The sequence below is a fragment of the Trachemys scripta genome, chromosome 4, assembly GCF_013100865.1.
Source record: "Trachemys scripta elegans isolate TJP31775 chromosome 4, CAS_Tse_1.0, whole genome shotgun sequence".
NCBI lineage: Eukaryota > Metazoa > Chordata > Testudines > Emydidae > Trachemys > Trachemys scripta.
The window spans coordinates 15,254,537-15,271,379 of record NC_048301.1 but is presented as its reverse complement, the minus strand read 5'-3'; the positions used below and the strand labels follow the sequence as shown (position 1 = coordinate 15,271,379).

The 16,843-nt window shown below is 43.7% G+C and overlaps 1 protein-coding gene across 1 annotated transcript in view; it reads left to right on the top strand.

Annotated features, from left to right (window-relative positions):
• Positions 1 to 16,843, top strand: part of KCNH5 (potassium voltage-gated channel subfamily H member 5) — a gene marked incomplete in the record, with an annotated part of 213,102 nt that overhangs the window by 158,244 nt on the left and 38,015 nt on the right. Inside the window, 1 exon segment of the mRNA XM_034770282.1 lies at positions 359 to 614. Within this exon segment, the coding sequence (XP_034626173.1) occupies positions 359 to 614 (256 nt within the window).

The window sequence follows — 16,843 nt, the reverse complement described above, 5'->3', positions numbered from 1 at the left end:
GTCAATAAGTGGGTAATTCAGATGCCCCGGCTGCTGAGACTGCCAACACGGGTGCCAATTAGTGCCAACTGTAAATGGGGTGTTTTGTAGAATTTATGTTTGTAGGAACTGATGTAATAATGCCTAGCTCTTACATAGGACTTCTCATCAGTAGATCTCAAAGCACTTTACAAATGAGATCAGTATCATTATCCCCATATCACGGACATAGGTGGAAAACTCTCTCTGAATACTGTCTGAAGGTGACACTGGTAAAAAATATTCTGCTGTAGGAATGTCTTTTTGTGAAGCAGTTTCTTAAAACACCTACTGATCTTGTATCATATTCCCAGCTGATTTTTTCCCCTTCTTTATTCAGGTTCTTTCCATTTGTCCCAAGGACATGAGGGCAGATATCTGCGTGCATCTGAACCGGAAGGTTTTTAACGAGCATCCTGCCTTTCGACTGGCTAGTGATGGCTGCCTGCGGGCCCTGGCTGTGGAATTTCAGACTATTCATTGTGCTCCAGGAGACCTCATCTACCATGCTGGAGAAAGTGTAGACGCTCTCTGCTTTGTGGTGTCAGGATCCCTAGAAGTCATACAGGATGATGAGGTGGTTGCTATTTTAGGTACTGTGATCTTTACTGAAATGGTCATAACCTACATAAATAATGGGGAGCTGTTCCCCAAGTTTTATCTAATAATCTAGTTTGAAATGTAAGTTACTCAGTCATTTCTCTCAGCCTGTCTAATCAGAGGTGCTTATTGATGTCGTGTCTAAGTGCTGCATGCCAATTCAAGCTGTTCCTGAGCATTGCCTAACTGGCAAAACCCTCACCCTTGCCTTGTTCCCCGTGCGCATGATTGTGTGAGTTTCATTTTGTTTTTCCTTCCATCCTCTCTCTACAGTTGTGAGTTGATCCTGGGAATATGCTATTCCTGGAGGAAGGACTTACCAGGAGATGGGTCTTCCATTGAGACCTGTATAAAGTCTGGCTTTGGCTGCCCTCATTAGGTGTTTCACAGCTGGGGTGTAGCTGCTGAAAAGGCTCTGCCTCTGTGTCTTATCCTATCCCTGTACCTGTGAACATTAGCTGTCTTGGAGGATCATGAATCTTGGCAAATCTTGAAAGAGAGGATACAGGATGAAGAGTAGATAGATGAAAAGCAAATAATTAAGGGGGTGAGATATGTGTTTGGAGAGGAAAATTGCTCAGGCAAATCTTGTGGACTTCATTTACTATTCTTAGAAAGCCCTTGCCTTGCCAAAGATCATAAAACGATGCACATTTTTAGCATCATGAAGCAGTTGTGTTGGGAAATGCAATTGCAGTGAATGACCTTCCTCAGGGAAACACACACTGAGCGGCTTGCAGCATTGTATTCTGTTAATTACAGCTTCACCTTGTGACAAATTCCCTCTTAGAATAGGAGCGAGGGAGCTAGAGGGGAAAGTGATATTTGGACATTCTGGATCAGGTGAGTTTTGTCTTAGCAGAAATGATTTGCTCAGTGAGCTGTGGGTATGCTTTCCTTCTGCTTGGCTTCGAATAATAACTGGTCTTGCCCAGTGGCACTGTAGCAGTGCATTGGGACCATGAAAGATGAGTGGTTGTCACAGCACTGAACACTTTGTCTCCAGAGAGACTCCTCTAGCAGTAAATCCTTCACATCTCATTCCTGTAGGAATGCTCTTTCTGCCTATTCTGGCTCACTGGTCAGAGGTAGGGTGTCCCTGAGCATAACAGAATGGCATCTGTGCGCTTGAAATTCTTTAAATCTTCTACCGGAGGAAATGTGTGCAGTTTTTTTGGGCTCTCATAGGAGTGTTTTCCATGTTAACCTTCACACTGGCCAGTTTCACTTGCCTGTATTCTGGCCTGTTTTTTTTTTTTTTTTCCACTGACACATCAGTGCTAAGTTTTCTCCTGAGTCAGGAACAAAAGACACAGAAATTCTTTTCTGGGCAGTAAAATGACGCACTTACATCATTGTTGTGAATTGACCCGCAGGCCAATACCAAAGGAAATTAATAGTGGTTTGAGCTGGATAGACATGCAAATTAGGGCTGACCCAAGCAAATCTAGGCCCCCTATGAAGGCATTTGCATGATCCCCCTGGCTGGGAAGCCTATGATTCACTCTGTGACGTTCTCCTCCCCCTGGACCATCCTCAAATTCCTACATAGGCCACCAGTTGATGAAGGAGGTGGTCAGTGGTGGTGGGAGGGTACAAACAGAATGTACATGTGTCTAGGGAATGGGGCGCACAGTAATGGGTGGAGTTTTCCTATTAAACAAGAAGAGGTGGGAATATGCCACTTGCCCCAGCCAGGGCCACATTAAGGTGCGAGAAATGCAGCTAACGCAGGAGGCTCCAGTTATCACCAAAGCAGGTTGTATGCCACAGCATGCAACAATGGGGCAGTGGCATTAAACAGGACACTGCTGAGCCCCCAGTGGTTACAAGTTTGGCAGCACTGATTGACCTGGCCCTAACACAAATCTCTCCCTGACTGTTATGTCAGTTGGACAGGTGTAACTGAGGGCAGAACAGGGTGTTTAGTATCGATTCACTAATTTAGTACTCGTGGGGGAATTCTGTGCCACTGCGCATGTGCAGAATTTATGTCCCCCTCAAATTTCTCTGCTTCCCCACAGAAAAATGACTTTCTGAAAGGGAAGCAAGGGAAAGCCACAAGAGCAGTCATGAGCCCTTCCCCAGCTGGTAGAGAGCTAAATCACTGTGGGGCAGGGGGTGGGACTGCGGAAGACACGGCTCCCTACCCTGTGCCAGGCTCAGCTGATAGTCCTGGCTTCCTCTTCCCCTGCGTGGCATCCGGGGCTGGATCAGACCCATCCCGATTTCTCCCCCAGTTACAGGAAGCTCTGCAACCCCCCCCCCACCAATTCCTGTACCCATTGGTTCTTAGCTTCAGGGAGAGGGATCCCTGAACAGGGAGCTGCTCCCCCATCCACCTAACCCCTGTGCATCGAGACCTGCTCATACCCAGACCCTCCCACCAATCCTCACCTCCCCTGCACTCAGAACCCCCCCATGAGCCCCACTCCCCTTGCGCCTAGACCACCCTGAGGAGCCACCCACACCCTCACCCCACCGAGCCCCAATCAGCCACACCTGGATCTCCACCCCACTGAGCCCCACTCCCCCAGCATCTGGACACCTCCCCCCCCGAGCCCGCCACACCCAAACTCCCCTGCTGAGCTCTATCCCCCCCACATCCAGACCTCCCCTGCAGCTGAGCCCCAACCACCTTCACCTGGACCCCCCTGCAGTGTCCCATTACTATTGCAACCAGAACCCCCTAACAAGCCCCTGTGCATCCGGATCCCTCACTGAGCCGCCTGCACCCAAATTGCCCCAGACAGAACCCTCTCATCCCTCACCTGGATCCCCCCCACACTAGGCCCCTCCACACTAGGATCCTGCCCTGCTGAGCCTGCCTGCCCACACCTGGTGCACCCGGCACGAAGGGGCAGGGCCCGGGGGTGTTTCTGTGGCAGGCCCAGTCCATGGGCTGTGTCAGGGTTGGATGCAGCCTCACCACTGAGTCTGTGTCTGGGGAGCTGTACCGGTGAGTTCAGCCTGTGGTCTGTGCTCCCCACGGCCATGCTGGAGCCTACAAATAAAATTTGCAGAATTTTAAAATACTGTGTGCAGATTTTTTGGTGCAGAATGCCTCAGGAGTAATGAATGGAGGCCTAAATAAAGGAGAAGACAGTGTAGCTGTCTTTCTAAATCACCTGAAAGGGCTGAGTTCCTCATCTCCCCTAGCCGTGAGCTCAGCTGTGCCTTTAAGGCAGAGCCCTGCATTGGAAGTGCTGCAGAGCTGCACTGCCCCCAGGGCGTTTCCGCAGGAATTCTCTCTCCAGCATGTGGGGGAGTATTTTTGCTGCTGCATCCCTTGAGTGGGTGCTTCATATGCCCCTGCTGGGCAGCTGAGTGCATGAAGGTTGGTGCCTCCTATGGTTTGTGTTCTGTCTCATTGGTCCAGTACTCTGAGGAAATCAGGGACTGTAATTATTCCAGGCTGCTCTGCAGGTATGAGAAAAGAGGAGACGGCAGAAGGCAATACCTGCACAACGGCTAATGTACGTGTAGGAAGTGGAGGGAGCGCACCAGTTGACACAGGACTTCATCACATCACATCATTTTGTCCTGACAGGATGCAGCATGGAGGAAGAAATAAGGAACAAGAGCAAGAGAAGAAATGTCCTGACCCACTGCCAGACGTGTGTGTGTGTGTGTGTGCGTTTGTGCGCTCACGTATCTTGGTGCATCCCCAATTTGTACCGGCTGGAGAATCTGAATTGAGGCATATATACACAAACCTGGTCTATTTCCTTTCATTCTTGAAGTTATGAACACGTTTTAAAATACAGATTTTATGCAAAAAGTCATCGGGTATCATATTCAGGGTTGAAGCCTCTATGCTGAAAGCTCCTAAAATCGGCAATTTCTTTAGCAAAATGTTTTTTGGATTTCAAGTCAGCAAACCATCTCCTGCTAAATACTAATCTTAGTAACAAAAAGGATCTCTCTCTCTCTTTGTGTTACAGCTCTTTAAAGAAGAAAGGCTTTAGCTGCGTGCTACCAAATAAATGATTTGGAGGGTGTTACAATAAAATAAAGCATAAATTACTAATTTGCTGCACTGAAAAACACTGTTAAGTGAATTTCATGCAGGCTTTGTTGTTCATTACTAAAGATCATTTGTCTGCAATAATGGTGAGAGATCTTTACCTCCACCTCCTACATTTTGTAAATCCAGTATCTATGTTACATGCTGTCTGACCGGAGAGACCTTTAACCACATCAAGTTAAAGAGAATTGGCTTTAATTACTGGAAGTGCCTTCGATTCTGCCATCACTGTTGACAGCTAATTCAATGAAACAGAGTTACATTTATTGTGTGACATAGGGATTGGTAGAAGGCATAAATCTAGTTTAAAGGATGATAAACTGTTACTCTGGCTATAAGCAAAATAGGGGATTCCTCATGCTCTGAACTGATTAATTGCAAGACTTTCAAGGGTTCTGGAAGGATCCCTTTCAGAGGCATTTGCAAAGGCATTTATAATGACAATAAGTTGGTGCAGTGCAGATCAAAGGGTGGAGAACATTATTTTTATCAGTTTGTCCTGCCTTGAGCAGTTCACACAGAAGGGAAAAGGAACTGCACGTCACCTGGCTCGTGTGCCTTCCCTTCCACCTCTCCTTTGCTCACTGCCTTTGTAGGAGTCCATCTGAGTATCTCAAGGGGCTTTACATACATTAATTAAATTCTCACTATACCCCGCCTCACTATGCAGGGAAATATTAGTTTCATTTTACAAATGACAACATGAGAGGCAAGTGACTTGCTGGAGGTTGAACAGCAGGGCAATGGCAGAACCAGGATCTCCGGACTGTCACTTCTGTGCTTCAGCCGAGAAATCAGGTGTTCCTCTTCCCTATGGGGTGCTCTATCCCAACAATATATATCAAGTATGAATCTCTTGCATGACCTGGCTGGTGTGCCTCCTAGTCCACCTCTCCCTCTTTGCTCACTGCCTTTGTGTGAGTCCGTCTGAGGATCTCACAGTGCTTTACATACATGAATTCATTCATTCTTACCACGCCCCTTTAGCCTCCGGTAGCCATGTTGCTCAGTAGGTTTGGTGTCCCAGACAAGTATTTTCAGTGGAGTTACAGTAGGGATGCAGTTGACCCTTTGTGTTTAGGGGCAGGGTTTTTGCAGCTGAGATCCTCATCTTTGGAATTTGCTCCCTTTAGAAGCTCATGAGAGCCTGGATCCTAATAAGTTTCAGGGCTGGATGCAGGACCTAGTTATTTTGTTTATCTCTGTTATGCTTTTGTTCTTGTTTTGTGCTTTAATTTTCTGTAATTAAGGTGCCCAACTGCTGTAGCAATAGGCATTATAGAAATGAGTAAAATACGTGAATAATTCAAATTGCGCCCTGTGATCTGCAAAGTCTGGGATTCTTTAATGAAAATACCCTGGTGTGCCATTAAGTTCTCTCTGTTAGGATCTTAATTTTCCTCTACTGTGAAATAACTGAGTGAAATAATTGCTGATCGAATAGCTAACAAACCAAATTCATTTCTAGTGTAAAATGAAGCTACTTCACTGGAGAAAATGCAGCAGAATACGGCCCAAAAATTTTACCATGTTACATTTGCAACTGCAAGAATAACTGGCAAGGGCAAGCAATCTTATGTCTAATTGTCATAAACTTTGCTAATACGTCAGGCCACACTGAGAAGTCTATTCTGTAAGTTTCCACAATCACAAGTAGAAGTTGATAGTGTAACTAGAATTGCTCTATGTGCACAAATGTACCACCAAACAGGTTTCAGTAAATGCAAGCTAATGAAATCAAGTGTCCACTCACATAGATAGGGCAGATAGTAGTTCACCCTACTGCAGTTATATAGAACTTGCATCTGGCAAAGAATCTCATATAAGTGGTGTTGTTAAATGCCGACCAAGTATTTCGAGATGCTCCCTTTAATATTATGGTTAACTGTAGAACTCATAGAATCGCTTTAAACCTGAAGATTAAGTAACATATTTTGAAGAAATTGCTATGCCAGCAGAAAAGTAATGACTTAACACTTAAATTTTGATTCTGGGAACTGATCAAAAATATGTTGGTTCATCCCAACGGGCACAGTGATTAAAATATAATCAGGAGCTGAATTCCTAGGTGTGATCCCTGTTGAATGAAAGCAGTTTTGGTAGCCCAGGCAGTATGAATATATGATGGCTTGTACTTCATCTACACTAGTGTTCTTACCCCACATGTAATCAGATAAATTGTCTATTTTAATATGATGTATGTATATCAGTTTTTATATGTGTTCTTCATGTAATCCTACTATAGCCATGCTGTTTGTTGGATTTATTATTTTACTCGAAGCCCAGACCTTCAGTTATTAAGTTATTGTAGCCTTTAAACAGGGCTACATGTTATCTTTTAAGGCATTCTTTCTTCCTAGTGGAATTAGAAACTGAATATTACCAAATATCAGACATGAACATCACGGAGAGCTCCCCATAGCAAGTGGCATATAATTCATTGGTTTTAGTGAGGTATTTGAAAATTGGGAATGATTTTTTTTCACCCCAAACTGCAGCTGTATTCTGAGTTATAAAGGGATAACAAACTGGCTCTTCTAGCAAATAGCATGGGGCGAATCCTAGAGGTGCTGAGCAATTACAACTCCCACTGAAGTCCGTGCTCAGCAGTTTTCGGATTTCTACAACTAGGTTTTAGAAATGCAGTATTAGGATTCCATCCCTCAGCCCTGTTAACATTTTGAATTTACTTAATGTTATACTGTTGGGTTTATATTTTTTATGAGACAAGACTGCTGTATGTGTGATACACAATGCGAACTAAAAAGCTGTCAGTCCCATTCCACTACCCTTACTCATATTAACAGTGCTAACTCCGTGACTTTGAGGGATCTACTTGAAGAGGGGGTTGCTACTTCACAGGAGTAAAGCTGGGTCTAAGTAAGAACAGCTCTTTGATACTGTAATGGCAAACCTGTAAAATAAGACAAAAGCTAAGCCTGAGAGTTTCCCCATTATAATAACAGGCACTCAGTAATAATTTATGGAACCATCTCTGTCATATTGCAGCTATGAAAAAGCCTCCCTCCTTCCAGTGAATTAAAGCTACAAATGAACTAACAGAAAAACAACCACATGAGGCCCAGGTTTTCTTCAGCTACCAAGAGACAGACTGAAACAATTCAGACGATGTACAGTAAATCGTTCTTTATGGGCTTGACCCTTCGTGGTACTGAGCACTCGGATTCTGATCCTGCAAAGCACTTTAGCGCGTGTTAGACTTTTAGCACCATCTCGTGCCATTGAAGTCAGTGGTGCACCCAAGTGCCATGCATAAGTATTTGGAAGCATCAAGTAAGAGCGCTCAGCAGACCTGTAGAATTTAGCCCTATACTCCTTGACAAAGAGGTTTATTCCACTGAGTTCAGTGGGTTTTGGATCACACTCCTATGGTTTACTGCCAACCCCAATCGTTCAAACATCACGAGGCAGGCTATCCAAAATCAAGAAAATGACTTAAAAGTCACGACATTTAACAAAATACATTTTGAGTTCATTTTATATGTCTTCTGGTTTCTCAGCCTTTTGAATGCAGTCAGGTAACATTTTCAAGAGTTTCTCCACAGACTTGAGGGTTAGAAACTTACTTTTTTGTATAAAATGAAAGATCAGATTGTCACACAATCCCTTAACTCCAGGAGCTGGGGCTTTAAGAAGATCATCAAGTGTTGTGAGACTTGCAATAAAATCATGAGAGCTGGCAATAATGTAGCCCTCAACTGATAGTAGAATAACTACAAACTACAGCTGGTCAGAACATATTTGCCAAAATGAAATTCTATCAAAATATGCTTTGTGGTTGAAGCTGAAACCTTTCATAGAAACGTTTGGTTTTTATTAAACTTTAATCATGAAGGTGTATGGGATCGCAGGGGGAGAAGGGAGGGAGAGAGAGAGAGAGAGACTACAGCTGGGTGGTAGGGTACTGGCGTGGGATGTGAGTGAATGTTGCTGTGGAATTGAATTGTCATCCTCCGGTCAGATCTAATGTAAACCTTTTCCAATTCCTGGGGGTTCCTTATTGTTGCTTGTTTCTTTGAATAGGTTTTATTTATATTTTGTATTTTAATAATTATTTGCAAAAAAGCTTTACCAATGTTCAGCTGGTTTTCTGCACATGTTCTATACCATTGTTGCTTTTTCTCTCCATTGGCCATTTTTGAACCCATTGCTGTTTTTCCAAAGTGCTTGAAATGACCTTTTTATTCTGGTTTTTTTTATGTAATACCATGCAGCAGGTAGGCCCAAGTTTTCCAGAGGAGCTCAGGGCCAGACTTTCAAGTGTTCAGTGACCACAGTTATGGCCAGATTTTCAAACGAGCTCTGCTCCCATTTGGGTTCCAAAATAACAGTTGGATTTTCAGCGCTTTGTTGAAAATTTAGCCAAGAGGGTCCAGTTATACTTCCACGGTAGTCAGTGGTAAAACATCCATTGACTTCAAGACCTAAAGGCCCAGACCCCACCATGTTTTTGAGGGCTTAAGACAGAAAGTCAAAAATATATGAATGAACCAATCAAAGCATTTCATATTGCAGTTATCTCCTATACTTATTGTTGATAATTTAGAGTTGGCCAGTTCCTTCATGCTTTAGTGTAAATTCATAGATTTTAAGGTTAGTAAGGAACCTTAAACTAATCTACTGTAACCTCTGACATAACACAGGCCATAGAATATCAGGGTTGGAAGGGACCTCAGGAGGTCATCTAGTCCAACCCCCTGCTCAAAGCAGGACCAATCCCCAGACAGATTTTTGCTCCAGATCCCTAAATGGCCCCCTCAAGGATTGAACTCATAACCCTGAGTTTAGCAGGCCAGTGCTCAAACCACTGAGCTATCTCTCCCCACCCTAAAATCAAGCGTCTCACTGCCTGGAAACAATAGCTCGAGTCAGAAATGGCAACCCAGGCCCCAGTGAGATTTGAACTCATGACCCCTGGTTTACAACACCAACCCCTGAACTATAGAACTAAGTCATCTTCAAGGCTAAAATGTTTAGACACACTAGACTAAATCTGAGATGAGATAAACATGTGCAACACCCACCCAATGCTGCAGCAATATAATTTTAGGCTTCGCAGGTGGTCAGTTAGGAGTCACCTAAATTACCCACAAATACTGTATCTTCCAGCAGTTGCTGTATAGCTCTTGGTGCAGAATTTACTGTGTTACATATAATTGCTCTTCTTCATCAATATTTTACTGGCACATGCCCAGATTTGGTATTTCACTTTGCGGCCAGAGATTCAGGATAATATTGCATTAACTGCCTAGAAAAAACAGACTCTGCAACTCTTCTCAGCCATTTAGATAATGACAGCCCTCCTGTACATGCCACCCAGGTCCTTGATGAATAGAGCATTTGTTAGAGAATTGTTTACATTTTAATATTTTATCAGTGGAAAGATTCAGAGCTTTAACAAAAATTAAATCTTAATTTGTGCAGTTTCCTCTCAATGTGTTAGGTTTGGAAAAGATTTTCGAGGCATTGTAGTCTGTAGATAACTTTTTACATTTTAAATTGAGTCCCAATCCATTGCTCCAGCAGTGTTCGGCCATATAGCGCTGTTAACAGGATATTCTGTATTTTGACACCTGAGGCCCTTTTGCTGAAAGTTGGTCTTTGGCTGATTAAAATTTAAAACAACTGAAAGGAAACATCTGAGAAAATCCATCTGAAGGTGGGTGAAACTAGGCATGCTCCCTGTGGAGTATTTCCTCTGTGAACAAACAGCTGTTACAGTCCGTCTGGTTGTTTGTATCATTCCCTGAATTTGGCCCATGTATCATTCTCAGCACACAGCACAAACAACAGGACTGCATGCTTATGAGATTCATGGGGACAAAGGACCTATATCCTACAGTCTACTGCGGCATCAGGCTGTACTGCCTTCCCTATTTGGGGCGATGGCTGATGAATCCAGCAGCATCACACACACCCTTTGCGAATCCAGTCTCTGAGCCACCACAAATCTGTGACCAACTATGAGCAGAAAGTGCAAACTCACTGTCCCCAATCTTCAGGCTTCTAGACTTAACTGAGACCTGTCCAGCCACTCATGTCTGTCTCCCTTTTGCTCCTGTCCTGGGAGGTGTTCATCTTGGTAGCCATGACTTCACAAAGGAAGATTGGGCCCTTTTATCTATTTACCCTTTCTAATTTTTACCAGGAGATTCCCTCCCTCCCCGCCCCCATATCTGCCCAAACTTCTTCCCAAAAGTCCTGTCAGGCTCTCACATCCACTAAGATATTTATCTGCTCAGTTTCTGTTGCCAATTTAAGATGGAGAAGTATATATGGTGGATTTATATAGACATGTGCGGGGATCTGAAAGCCTGCTTACCTGGAACCTTTGTGAACCTTCTGTGAACCTGAATCGTTATTCATTCTCTTTGCAGGCCCCCAAGTGAGTTGATAAGGCTTGTAGCTTTGTTCTCTGTTGGGGAGGTCAGAGTATTTACTGCAGAATCTTACAAATTGGCATTTAGCCAATCAAGCATGGCTGTGCTGAAAGTCTGGCCCTAAACCTTGCATGTTCCTTACCAGTTTCAAAAATGTTATTGTTACTGATTGGATGGCTAGTTAGGTATTAAGGAGACTGGAAATATGCTTCCTTGTGAAAAAAGTTTTAAATATAACCTGAGGTCTGAGTTCTCTCAGAACACGTTTTCCAAGAAAATGACCTTGCTATCTATACTTATAGCTCCTCAGGCTTAATCCAACAGATAGTTTGGAATTTATACCAGATAGTTCCCTTCTAAAAACTCCGAGTGAGTAGGGCCTTGTCTACCCTCAAAGGTAGCATTGCTTTAGCTGTATTAGCATAGTTAAAGCAATGCAACCATCCCTGTTGTATGCACGGTTGTATTGTTGTAAAAGTGCTTTACACTGGTGTAACTATTCCCAGACAGGGCGGGGTATAACTATACTGGTACAAAGCATCTTCGTATCAGTGAAACTACATCCAGACCAGGGGGTCTACCTCAGCAGTGCAGGTAGGGCGGTATGCTCTGGTACGCCGTACTAGCAAGATATCTATAGATGGTACAGTGTACCAGAAAGAGGAGCAACAGACCGTGGGGCCGCTGGGTGGCCCCACACTGACAGCTCCTCCGGCGCAGCTATGCTGCCCCCAGCCCTTCCATGCAGGGTCTCCTCCATCTGTGTAGAAGCCCCGCTGGAGGACAGGGGTGGGGGCAGGGCTGGCCACTGGGGGTGGTACAGCTGCGTCAGAAGAGCTGCGAGCGTGGGACCACCTGGTGGCCCCATGTTCTGCTCCTTTCCCCGCTGCCGTTTCCGGGAGAGCCCTGTGGGTCAGGGCTTTCCTGGGAACCACAGTGGGGAAAGGAGTAGAACCCCTAGCCCTGTCCCCTGCCCTTCCACAGAGCTGCATCTCCTTGGCTCCCAGCAGCAGCCCCGCCGGAGGACAGGGCTGGGGGTGGTACAGCCACCAAAGGAGCTGCTGAGGTTCTGCTCTTTTCCCTGGTGCAGTTCCCAGGAAATCCCTGAATCGCTGGGCTCTCCTGGGAACCACAGCAGGGAAATTAGCAGAATGTGGGGCCACTGGGCAGCCCCATGTCGGCAGCCCCTCCAGTGCGGCTGCTGTACCGCCCCCAGCCCTGTCCTCCGGCAGGGCTGCTATACAGAAGGAGAACACCCTGTGTGGAAGGGCTGGGACGGTACAGCCACACCGCTGGAGCTGTGGGCATGGGGCCGTGCTACTTTCGCCGCTGTGGTTCCAAAGGCGCAGCAGGAGGAGGACAGAGCCCCCCCCCAGGTAAGGGGGGTGGATCATGGGGAAGGGACAGGGAGACTGTGGGGGCCCCGGGCTGGGGGCGGGGCGGGGAGGAGTCATGTGGAGGGTCATGTGAGGAGGTCACGTGCCCCCCAATTGCCCCCCCCGTACCAGTAAGAAATGGATTCCATTTGCACCGCTGGTCTACCCGTATAACTATTGCAGTAAAAAAGATCACAGTTCTAACTGATAGAGCTAGACTGATAAAATTTTCAAGTGCAGGCCCGATCTCAGTCTTTCTTTTAGTCCAACAATCAATGTAACTGTAGTAACCACGTGAACATCCAGGGCCTGATTCTTCTTTGCCTTTTGCTTTGTGTAGTCCTTTACACTAGTATAAAGTGCATGTATAAAGCTACCCATTCTGGTTTGGTAGCTTTCACATTTTCACCCACTTTAAGGCCCCTTTACACTATCAGAGCAGTGGGAAGAAGCTTCAGTGAAAATGGAAATCAGAGCCATAGTGATTTACATCCACTTTGCACTGATGTAAATGTCTACACAAGGTGAAAGACAGTAGTGAATCAGGCCCTTGCATGTTGGTGCTACAGGATCCTTTCCTTAAGGCTTGTCAACATGCAAAAATTATTCCAGGGTATGAATTTACAGCATAGTAGCTGTTTCTGAATAACTCCATGCATAGCGCAGGTCTACACTATGTGGCGAGGTGGACCTAAGTTACGCAACTCCAGCTAGGTGAATAACGTAGCTGGAGTTGACGTAACTTCGGACATCTTATTGCGGTGTCTACACCACATTGGGTCAATGGGAGAAACTCTCCTGTCGATTTACCTTATGCTTCTTGTTCCGGTGAAGTACTGGAGTTGACGGGAGAGTGATCAGCGGTCAATTTAGCGGGTCTTCACTAGACCCGCTAAATCGACCCCCGGTGGATCGATCGCCGCACATCAATCCCCATAGACACTCATATTCCAGATGAAAAGTACCTTTTTCTGTACATTTTTTTAGGTACCTATTTTAGCTCATTCAGTTTCCCAAGTGGATTAAGCTAGTTCAGAAAAAGGCATTCTGATTCAGAATAAGAGTGTGCACAGATGGATTTATCCCTGAACAGCTATTCCTGAATAACTCCATCTGTGGATAAGTCTTTAAGGAGTCTAGGTCAGGGCCTAACTGTTGAGACAGATTTTAAAATTTTATACCCTACAGATCTCTCAAAACAGCCATTTTGCAACACCAGCCCATGGCTATATCTCTACATGCATACCTGCCTAAATATCCAAATTGCAAAGTGTGCATGCGCATTTGCTTGCTTAACTTAAATGCATGCTGTTCATACACCTATATTTGAAAATCTGACTTTTAATTTCAACCAGCTAAATTATCCTTTGCAATTATCTGAAAGGAGAGTGAAAGAGAAATACATGAATATTTGCCATCATATACTAATAGCCATCAGTGAGCTGGGGATAAAATATAGCATGTGATTAGTCTCTGACTGTTCCCTGATGGGGAAAATTCTATCGTGTTGCAGGATTTTATTTTATTTTCACCCATTACATTTGTTAACAAATGTGGCTGATTTAACAAGTGTAGCATCTTTCATATATTTGGAAAAAACACCAAATTCAGAAGAGTCTTGAACTATTTGTTCTTGTTTTCATGCTGTCTGAGTACAGCATACCATCACCATGCTCTTGCCATGTGATGGGAGTTAAGGCTCCTATTTATCTTTGTGTTCAAAGAAACAGACAGCGTCCGTAAAGTGCAAAATATCAATGTTACCTTTTGTGTCTGTCCTTTAAATCCTTCCCCACTCAAAAGGCAACTGACTCGTGATGTGTGTAGTGGCTCAGCATCTATTTGATGATCCCACTGCTGTTTGCTATTTAACAGAACAGCAACAAACATCATAAAAATCTGTTCATTTCTCTGAAGGATTTATATAAAAATTTTGGTACATTGCTTGACACTCAGTATTACACAAGGGCTACATGTATATATCATCTGCTTTTAACCTTTCACCTTTAATTTGCTGGGTAATATTACCTTGCATTTAGAAAGAAAAGAAACATTTCCCTTACATTGTGGGAGGAGAATGATAAAAGACAACTCAACGATATTGCTTATTTTCAACTGCAGGCTGTAGTTGCTCAAAGCTAAACTCCAATTTTCCCAAGTGCACATCACAAAGAAAAAATAAATTAGGCATTGTTGTACATGTTTCAATAAATTATATAACTGTGCTGTGTGTGTATGGAACAGAACTGTGTTTATGAACAAGGACAATTAACTACAGAAAGGGCATTTTAAAATCAGTACATTAGATAAGTGATAAATTACTCGTAAATGCTCTGCAATAAGCATTTAAACTTTTATGCCATCTCATTTTGTAAAATGCATTAGCTGGATTATGTATTCTGTATTCACCCTCATTTAAAAAAAATCCTTTGAAAACCAGACTCAGTAAGAAAGCCTTTATAATCTTCATTAGAAGAGATGATTCCAAGATATAGACATTTTTTATTGAATGTAAAATAGAGACAAATAAAACCAAGACAAGCATCAGCAATTTTTACTTTACTCCAAATAGAAATTCCTATTCATGTTTTGCAAACCTCCAAAGATCTAGTGAATAATATTCTGCATATACAATACCATAAACAATACACAGAAATGAAACCCCAGGCCACACGGAACAATGAGATCGGTTTGATCTGGCAGATTGTTAATTTGGTTAGTGTATGTAGTTCCCAAACAAAGCTGCAAAGCATCCTTAGAAAATGTTGCAAATATTTGAGAGTATGCTCAATAAAAATATTATACATGTACTATCGTTCTTTACTTGGGAAAATAAAGTCTCCAAGCTATAAAATAAAACCTTACCGGGGCCCAATCCAAGGGCTATTGAAATCAATGGAGAGAGTGCTAAGGAACCTCTTTCTTAGATGCCTGGCTGATGTGTCTTGCTCAGGGTCAAACTGATCACTGGATTTGGGGGTCAAGAAGGAATTTTCCCCCAGGTCAGATTGGCAGAGGCCTTGCGGTTTTTTCACTTTCCTCTGCAGCCTGGGGCACGGGTATCATCTGGGTATATTTCACCTATTCATTTTCCTGCCATGACAAGAGCCCCTGGCGTTAGTGGCACCTCGGTCTTTCCTGGTCTTGGCTTGTGGCTCACAACCGTTTACTCTCCTGAGGACTGAAATGCTTTGGTTTAACTAAAGTATTTGGGCTCAATATAGGGAGATCTGGGTGAAATTTAAGAGCCTGTGATAGACAGGAGTTCAGTTCTAGATGATCTAATGGTCCCATCTGGCCTTAAACTCTATGAAAAGACTTTACTGGGTTTTGAATTAGACACCAAGTCCCTTATACTTTGTTTCCTTTTAAGGGTCCTAAAAATGTTTGTAACTTTTGTTAAACTCAAGGTGAGCATGTTGTAAAAAAATGAGGATAGTTCTGAACGCCGCCCTCTTTTTATACATTCACTTTTTCTACAGTGGCTGCTTCAAGTCATTTGGATATCAGGCACCGTCCTAATATTGGACCTCACTCAGCATATTGCTAGAAAAGCAATTAGGCAAGAGAAGGTAATTTTGGCTAGTCCAGAGGGGTGTCTTTCCAACTGTTAACCAGTCAGAACTACTATTTTAGGGCTCAAATCTGCCAATAATTATTCATATAACTTGCCACATATGAGTTAAGTTATTCATGTATGCAAATGTTAGCCTTTGGCCCCAATTAGGTAGTCATGTAAGGGCATATTTAACTTTAAGCATGTGATTAAACCCACTGACACTATTGGGCCTTGGGGGCAGATTTTCAAAGGTATCTCAACACCTAAAGATGCCAATAGGGCCATGTGAGATTTTCAAAGAGCGCCTCAGCAGTTAGGGGCCTAACTCCCATTGTAATCATTTTTCTTTTCGACTCTAAGCTTCTGGAGGCCTAAGAGAAAAACACATCAAATGAAATCATTAAAAAAATACAAGGCTTTCCTCGGGGGTTTCAAAGGAGTTTTCTGCACTGAACAGCTCATGGGATCAGTGGGGTACCTGGCTTTGTGAGCTCTTCAAGGCCTGAATCCAAATTCTTCTTGGAAGCAGCACTTCCCGAGTGGCTACGTAGGAACACAGGAATTGCCACACTAGATCAGACAGTAGCAAGCAGCAGATGCTTCAGAGGAAGGTATAAGAACCCCACAGTAGGCAGATGTAAGATAATCTGCCCCTCCACATTAGGTCTCATCCTGATCTCCAGTAGTTAGAAAAAGAAGAACAGGAGTACTTGTGGCACCTTAGAGACTAACAAATTTATTAGAGCATAAGCTTTCGTGGACTACAGCCCACTTCTTCGGATGCATATAGAATGGAACATATATTGAGGAGATATATATACACACATACAGAGAGCATAAACAGGTGGGAGTTGTCTTACCA